This window comes from Aptenodytes patagonicus, chromosome 2, assembly GCF_965638725.1.
Source record: "Aptenodytes patagonicus chromosome 2, bAptPat1.pri.cur, whole genome shotgun sequence".
Taxonomy (NCBI): Eukaryota; Metazoa; Chordata; class Aves; order Sphenisciformes; family Spheniscidae; genus Aptenodytes; species Aptenodytes patagonicus.
Window position 1 is genome coordinate 162,216,380 of NC_134950.1, and position 7,879 is coordinate 162,224,258.

General features: G+C 60.2%; 1 protein-coding gene across 1 annotated transcript; it reads left to right on the forward strand.

The window, feature by feature from the left end:
* The first annotated feature begins 258 nt into the window (after positions 1 to 258).
* On the forward strand, positions 259 to 3,703 carry MNX1 (motor neuron and pancreas homeobox 1). The gene is made up of 3 exons (XM_076332365.1): positions 259 to 1,041; positions 3,102 to 3,262; positions 3,368 to 3,703. Exons 1-3 carry the CDS (start codon positions 441 to 443, stop codon positions 3,701 to 3,703), a joined length of 1,098 nt encoding a protein of 365 aa, XP_076188480.1. The 5' UTR covers positions 259 to 440.
* Positions 3,704 to 7,879: the final 4,176 nt, after the last annotated feature.

A 7,879-nucleotide genomic window follows, 5' to 3' on the forward strand; every position in this document is an offset into this window, starting at 1 on the left:
CCGTGTGCGGGCATGCTGGAAAACTGTCTCTGAATACACGGCGGGAGGCGGCTCGGCCGGCGAAGCCAGGCAGGTACCGCGGCTGGGAGGGCTCTCCCCGCGGAGGGGAGCCGGTCCTCCGTCCGTACGCCGGACTTTCCCCCCCCGTTAACCCCCAGCCCGCTGCCCCCGCCTCTCCCGGAGTCCCCGGGGGTGGGGTGGGGGGTGGAAGGGGGCGGGCCGCCCCCGCTCCGCCGTGACAGGTGGGCGGCGGGGCCAATGGCGGGCGAGGCCGCAGCGTCGCCGGCCCAATGGGAGCCGCCTGTGGCCCTTGAAGGGGCGCGCCGCGGAGCGCGGCCACACTGCCGCCCGCCGCCGCCGGGAGACGCGGCCGGCCCGGGGCCGCCCGACGCGCCGCGGTTCCCCCCCCAGGCCTCCCGCCCCAGCCCGCCGGCGCTCCCATGGAAAAATCCAAAAATTTCCGCATCGACGCGCTGCTGGCTGTCGACCCCCCCAAGGCGGCGGCGGGGCAGAGCGCGCCGCTGGCCCTGGTCACCTCGCTGGGCGGCAGCGGCAGTAGCAGCAGCGGGAGCGGCGGCGGCAGCCCCCCGTCCTCTTCCTCGTCCTCTTCATCCTCCTCCGAGCATCCCGCCGGCGGCCCCGCCGACTGCCTGCGCACCGACAGCCCCTCTCCGCCGCGCCTCCTGGCCGCCCACTGCGCCCTGGTCCCCAAACCCGGCTTCTTGCCCGGTACCGGCGCCGGCGCCCACCCGCATCACCACGCCTCGGCGGCCGGCATGGCCCTGGGACTGCACCCCGCGGCGCCCGGCGGGCCGGGCATGCCGGCGCAGGCGGCCCTCTACGGGCATCCCGTGTACGGCTACTCGGCGCTGGGCGGGCAGCACCCGGCCCTCTCCTACTCCTACTCGCAAGTGCAGGGAGCGCACCCATCCCACCCCGCCGCCGACCCCATCAAGCTCAGCGCCGGCACCTTCCAGCTGGACCAGTGGCTGCGGGCCTCCACCGCCGGCATGATCCTGCCCAAAATGCCCGACTTCAACTGTGAGTATTTGCCTCCCTCAGCCGCATTCCTTCCGTCCCCCATCCCGGTGCAGGGGCCTACCGGGAGCTGCCTCCTTCCTAGAGGGAAGGAACCCCCTCCCTGCCCCACCGTAAATGAACTGCGGATTTAAACCGGCGGCGACTCTTTTTTTTTTTCTTTTTCCATTTTATTTTTATTAGAAGGAGGAAACGGCGATTCGCGATGGGAAGCGGGGATGTGCGGGTCGCCTCACCACTGAGGACCCCGAACAGCCCGGCTTTTCATGGCAGGTTAAATAGGAAGGTGGCAAATCGCTTCCTGCCGCTGCGAACGCCCTTTCCCGTCGTCTCCGGGGTGCAAAAGACGCCGGGGACGGGAGACGGGGGGCGGTGGGGATGGCGCAGAGGCAGGAGCCCCCGTGGCCTCCCCCCCAAAACGCAGTCTCGATGTATCGCCCCAAAAGCGGGGCAGCAGGTCCCATCACCCAGCCACCGTTCTTAATTTTATTTCTCTTTTATCGGAAATGGGCTTATAATAATTATGGCAGGCTCCTCTGGGCAAACAGGCGTAGGGAGGATCTGGGGTTAGCCAAAAATTAGGGGTTCCGTGTTTCCCTGGGGACAGTGAATAGACATGAAATAAATACGGTCGGGAGGGTTTAGGTTTGCGACTAGGGAAGGCTGAAAATGCCGCATTGAAGCAGGCAATCCCGAAGTCCCAGCGAAGGCGCGTTGCTGAGCGCTAGGCCTCACGGCGATGGGACCTTGCGTGCATCTGTTTCAGGCAAAGATCATTTTCGGAGGTGTGAGCTCTCTGTGGGAATGGCCGATTTAACAATACCGGAGGTGTAGTTTTACGAAAATCATGCCAGGAAAAGAATTGCGGGTTGTGGGGTTGTTTTTTTTTTTTCTTCTCATACTCGGCACACACATTCGCAGACAAAAAAGTCCATTGTTTTCTCTCGAATTGGGGTTGTTTAAACTGGAACATTCAGGGAGAAAAATAATTAGGAGAGTTGTCAGAGCCCTGCCTCTCAAACAAGGTGCAGGGGGGAAATAAGTAACTGGAGGGAAACAAGAATGGAGCCTCGGAAAATCACACCGCAGTGAGAAAATCTCCTCGGCGCTGCTGTCCGGGAGCGGACACTGTCCTTTTCTCTTTCTGCCCGCTTTAGCGAGCGGGCTCCAAACGCGGCCGGGGAGCAAGAGCTGCCCTTTCTTCGTTTTCTGATTTTTTTTTTTTTTTTTTTTTTTTTTTTCCTAAATCAAACAAGCCAAAGTGCCAAAACGCTCCGAGAAATGAGCGGCGGCGCGGCCGCGTCGCATCCCCGGGGGTGTCCGGGCCCCGCGAAGGGGCTCAGCCCCTCCCGGTGCCCTCCATCGCCGGGCTTTTTTGTTTGTTGTTTGTTTTTTTTTTTTTTAATGCGGTCCCCGATTTCAATTATTATTTCTGACCACGGAAAACACGCCGATATCATTTTTTCTTGTTCGGTTTTCCAGCCCCCGCTGCTGACTTACGCTCCGACGGGCGGCCGGTGCCCGCCGCTCCCAGCCGGCGGAGTGGCGCGGAGCGGTCCCCGGCCCCGGCCCGCCGGAGGGCTGCCCGCCTGCAATCCCGTTAATGAAACGGGTATGGGCGTGCTGGGAGCGCGGCAGGTTTAACTAAAGCATTAAATGGAGCAAATTGCTGCTCCCCGGAGAGCCCGGTACCCCTTCGCCGCGATCCCTGGCTCCGTTTTATTGTCTCGCGCTTGCTAGGCTCTTGGGAAATCAGGAGACATATTTTTCTTTAAGAGATTTAATTTAATTTTTTTTTTTGGGGGGGTGTCCCTGTGGGGGATCCCCTGATACTGTGCAAGCCGAGAAACTCCGGAGCCGGAGGGCCTGGAGGCTGGAGGGGATCCCTCCCTCAGCCCGCGCTCCGGTGGATTAACTGTCCGTCCTCGCCTCGACCTCCCCTCCACCGTCTTTCCTGCCTCCCCCCTTCCCGCCCCCGGCCCGGGGGATGCCCGGCCGCGGCGGGGCGGCTCCGCGCTCACCTCCGCGCTCCCCGACCCCCCCCCCCTCCTCTCCTTTCCCAGCCCAGGCGCAGTCCAACCTGCTGGGGAAGTGCCGCCGGCCCCGCACGGCCTTCACCAGCCAGCAGCTGCTGGAGCTGGAGCACCAGTTCAAGCTCAACAAGTATCTCTCCCGGCCCAAGCGCTTCGAGGTGGCCACGTCGCTGATGCTCACCGAGACTCAGGTGGGTCCCCCCGACCCCGCGGGCAACGGGCAGACGGAGGATGCTGTTGGGGGGGGGGGGGGGGGCAGTGGATGAGGCGGTGTCTGTGTCCCCCGTCTCCCCCAGGTGAAGATCTGGTTCCAGAACCGGCGCATGAAGTGGAAGCGCAGCAAGAAGGCGAAGGAGCAGGCGGCGCAGGAGGCCGAGAAGCAGAAGGGGGGCGGCGGGGAGGACAAGGGGGATGAGGACCTGCTGCTGCCCGCCCCGGAGAAGAGCGGCGGGAGGAGGATGCGGGAGCTGCCCGACAGCGAGCCCGAGGACGAGGAAGAGGAGGAGGAGGAAGAGGAGGTGGCGGCGGCAGCCGGGCGATGCTGCCCTTACCACTCCTCCGACTGCTCCGAGGCAGACGAGGAGGACACGCAGCCCCGGGGCCGGCACGGAGCCCCGGCGCAGCCCCAGTGAGCCCCCCCGCACGCCCCGCTCCCTCCAGCCGCGGGCTCTGCCCGTGCCGCCGGGGGGGGAGCCCCGCCGCTCCCGATCGGCACCGGCCCCGCTCCCCCCACCCCTTGTTCCGATTTCTCCCTGCTTGGAGGGGGATGGAGAAGAGGATCCCCCGCATGCCGGGCAGGGAAGAGGATTTACGGTGAATACAGTGTTATTATTGACTGAAAATCAGACAAAACTTGAGCCCCCCACCCCCCCAATCCCTGCCCCCTGGAAGCGCGTTCCTTTTGCTGAATATTGGAAATGTTTTGTTCTTACTACATATCGGGAAAACTGTTTATGTCATGAACGTTAAAACTGCTGGAAGTCTCAATACTGTCTTTATTTTTGTATATTGTATTTATAAAAAAAAACAAACAAAAAAACTCTACTTATGCATGCTAAATTATTCCCCAGGCCCTCCCACCTGCGCGATGGGGTGGAAAATAAACGGCGTTTTGTACTTGAGATGTATGAGCGCTCTGTGCGGGGGGGATGCTGGGCTCTCCCGGGCCGGGGGGTCCCGGTGCTTTGGGCGGTGCCGAAGCGCCCGGGAAGGAGCGGGGAACTGGTTTCTAACCCGAATTTAATTCGGTGCCGCAGCCGTCGTGCAATATCCGACACTGGCGTGGGTTTTTCCGAGAGGAACGCCTCGGTACGGGGGAAGAATCAAGACGGCTTCTCTTCCCTCCCCGCCCCCCCGGGTTTTGCTTTGCTGCTTTCCAGCCCCCCCTCCCCGGCAGCAGAGCTGCGTGTCCTACCGGGGGAGCGGCGGGGTCCTCCGCCGTGCGATGCTCTCGGGAGCCCGGGCAGCAACGGGGCCCCTCTCCCCCCGCGGGGCTGCAAACCCGGAGTCAGGGCGCACGAAACGAGGGAGCAGCGCTGGTTTCCAGGGGCGGCTCGGTTCGCAAACGAGCGGGGAAGCTCCGGCGGAGGGAAGGGGGCGAGGGGCCCCCGCGCCCTCCCCGGTACCGAGGACGGGATCCCTCCACCCCCGGACGGCCGCCCGGCAGCGAAGCGCGGGCTTTTCGGCAACTGCGGGGTTTATCTCGCCAATAAATTTGCGGATCAATTCATCCTTGTCACCGCAGCTCTTCCCTAAATCAATTATAGCGAATTTAAATATAATCACTGGCTCATCCCCACCAGCTCGGGGCCACGTCTGGCAATTCATCCCCCGCTAATGAATCACGGCGCGGCTCGGCTCCCGCTCCCGCGTAGGGCCGCGCAGGGGGGGCGGAGGGACCCGCCGGACCCCGAGGGCCCCCGGCTCCCCCCGCATCCCCCCGATTCCCGGGTGCCGCCGCTCCCCCGCAGAGCCCCGGCGGATGAAGAGCTCCGAAAGACGGAGCGTTCCCGCTCCCGATTTTTTTTACGAACCCGCGTTCACCTTTCACGCTAGAGCGGCACGGCCCTTCTCCACGGCTCCTGCAGCAACCCGTCCGCTGCGACACAGCCTGCCGGATTCCGGGGACCGCGGCATGGGATGGCACGGCGGGAAGGAGTTGTCCGTCACCGAGAGCTTCGGCTGGTGCCGGCCGGAGGCGGCATTTCGGGACAACGCCGTTCGTTACCAGCGGTACGCCCCGCGCGCCGGGGGGGCACGCCGTGAGCTCACGGGGCAAATCACAAGTCCGGACGGATCCCGTATGTCAAAAAACTTGATGGGGATAAACTTGCTTTGGGCTTGATCGATGCCCCCCCCCCCCCCCCCCCCCCCCCCCCCCCCCCGCCCTCGCACGGAAACAATCACGTCTGAGGCTCTGATTTAGAGTTGTAAACGATTTCCTTTCGGCCACAGGTTGCAGAGAATTTAAGGCGACAGAAAACCAAAAGCATTAGCTGCTCTGCGATTTTCCACGCCGACGGCTGCGGCTGCACCTTCGTGGGTGAAAGCCCGCGCAAGGGCCGCGCAACGCCCGCGCAGGGCGGCGGCGCCTCCCCCGCCCTAAACGCGGCGGCGCGCCCGAGTTACTTCCAGCAGGATTTACCTCTTGCTTACGCCTTAAAATAGCTAAACCACATCAGTCTGGAGGACGCATCGTTATCTTAAAAATATTAATATTAATATTAATAATAATAATAATAATAAGTCAAGAGCTGCCTGAGATCGCCCCCCCCCCCAAAAGATCCTCCCTCAGCCGTTAATTTTCAATTAAACACCCGCTAATTAAACTGGCAGGGGCAGTTAAACACCGGGCCCGAAATTTACGGTCTGCCCAAGAGGTGTGTGTCCAAACGTGCCTCAGCCCTGTGAGAAACAGCCTTGCCGGGTACAGGCAACTATTCACGGACCCCGTATCAAAGTCCTACCGGTGTATTGTGTCTGTCTCAATAAAATTAATCTCTTTAAAGCCCAGCGTCTCACAAGAATACCCTCAGTGTTCCAGACTACAAGGGCAAATATGTTTTTCAGATTCGGTTTTTATGGACGGATTAAAGTTTATTTTCCATAATAGGGCACCTAATAAAACTCATAAAGCTCTGTCAGTCTTACAGCTGGTGGCCTCATTTAACACTTTCACTTCGTAAATCATTTTACAACTTACCAGGTGTTTCCAAAACTGAAAGGAGAGGAGGGGGGAAGAGAGCGAGAGGGGGGGAAGAGAAATTAAAGTCACTTAAAATATAGATACGGTCCTTTGGCGGTGGGTGCCTTTGCGTTGTCGCTTGGAAGGGCTTCAAAGAAGGCGTCGATCCCACCGGGGGAGAAAAGCCTTTGAATCAGGATTTCCCAGGCTCTTTTGAAGTGGGGAGGCTCGTCCCCACGTGCAGCGCAATCAAAGGCTCCGGGTGATTAGCGGAGCCCGCTAACGTGCGCGACACGCTCCGCGCTCCGCTCCGCTCCCGGCCCGGCCCGGGGAGGCTCCGCTCCCGCTCCCGCTCCCGCTCCCGCTCCCGGCGCGGCCCGGCCCGGCCCGGCCCCGGGCGGTGGGCGCCCCGTGGTTTGCCCAGCCGGGCAGCCTCAAAGGGGCCCCGTTATCTCCCGCAGCCCCAGGTCGGCCGGAGGCCGGGCTGGGGACGGAGGGGACGCGCTCTCCGGCTGAGCGTCGCCCTGGGGTCCCCATTGTGTCCTCCATCGGTGTCGGGGGGTCGCTTTGCCCTGAGACCCAGCAGAGGCAGGGCTAGCAAGGCTTTACTCTTTACCCTGTTTGTAATCTCATTATTCGATTGGTTCCCTCCCCCAGACACAGTAGGTAACAAGCCTCTTAAAACTTTCATTGCCGTACTTGAGAAGTGGTAAGTATGAACATGGACCTTCGGTAGACATTTTACTTTAAAAAGCAACATGGTTTAGGCATGGATGTCATTAACTGGCAATTTCATAAGCATTAAGTGCTAAAACAAAAGAAGCAAAATAGGATCCATATGTTCGAAGTAAACCTGCTAAAAGTCTTTCAAATGGGAAACCATAAATATATAATCCCCCTCAAACTCTCCGTGAAACTGCTGGGAATGGAATACTTCACTAGCAGAAAGACTATTGATTATTTCTGAAGTCCAAACTGTTACGCTCATCCAAAACTAAGGGAATTAATGTCAGCTTTTTCTCTAGTTCTCAGTGAGACCCCATCCCACGCTCCCTCCTCCTCCTCTTACGCCCCTTCCCTTTATGCCTGCAGGGCCACGAGTGGGAGGGTTCCATGCCCGCCGCTCCCTGCGTGACTGCCAGTGCCTGCTTCGGTCCCATGGATCCTTCCCGGCTCTGATTTCTGTTACCAGCTCTGATTTCCCTGCCGGGGCCGACACTAAGAGTTGGTTCCCCAGGTGCCATCTCAGGCACCAGAGATCCCTCAGGGCAGTGAATCTCAGCGTAGATCCCCTTCTTTCTTTCACAGCTTTCCCCTTGCGTGCTGTGGGTGCCAGGATAACTGCACGGTGCTTCAGCTGCGAAAGCAGAAACATTATTTTTTAATTCTTCAGCCATACATCATTCCTGTGATGCGCAGGGTGCTTCTCGGTTGCCTGTTTGACTCCCATGAACGGCAATGCAGGACAAATAGTGGAAGGGATGAAGCTCCCAGGGCACCTTAGTCTCTCTTGGGCATTGCATGTAGTGACCAAATCACAGTCCTTCTGCCCCTAAAATGCTGGTGCAAGTCTGGCCGGAGTTAAATGCCAACTGCACGTTACTCTGGGAGCTACTCAGAGACT

What these genes read in the sequence shown, in the direction of transcription:
- MNX1 (XM_076332365.1), top strand. Translation starts at nt 441, where the DNA reads ATGGAAAAATCCAAAAATTTCCGCATCGACGCGCTGCTGGCTGTCGAC. An exon ending in CAAAATGCCCGACTTCAACT is followed by an intron (nt 1,042 to 3,101) that starts GTGAGTATTTGC and finishes CTCCTTTCCCAG; the next exon opens with CCCAGGCGCAGTCCAACCTG. An exon ending in TGATGCTCACCGAGACTCAG is followed by an intron (nt 3,263 to 3,367) that starts GTGGGTCCCCCC and finishes CGTCTCCCCCAG; the next exon opens with GTGAAGATCTGGTTCCAGAA.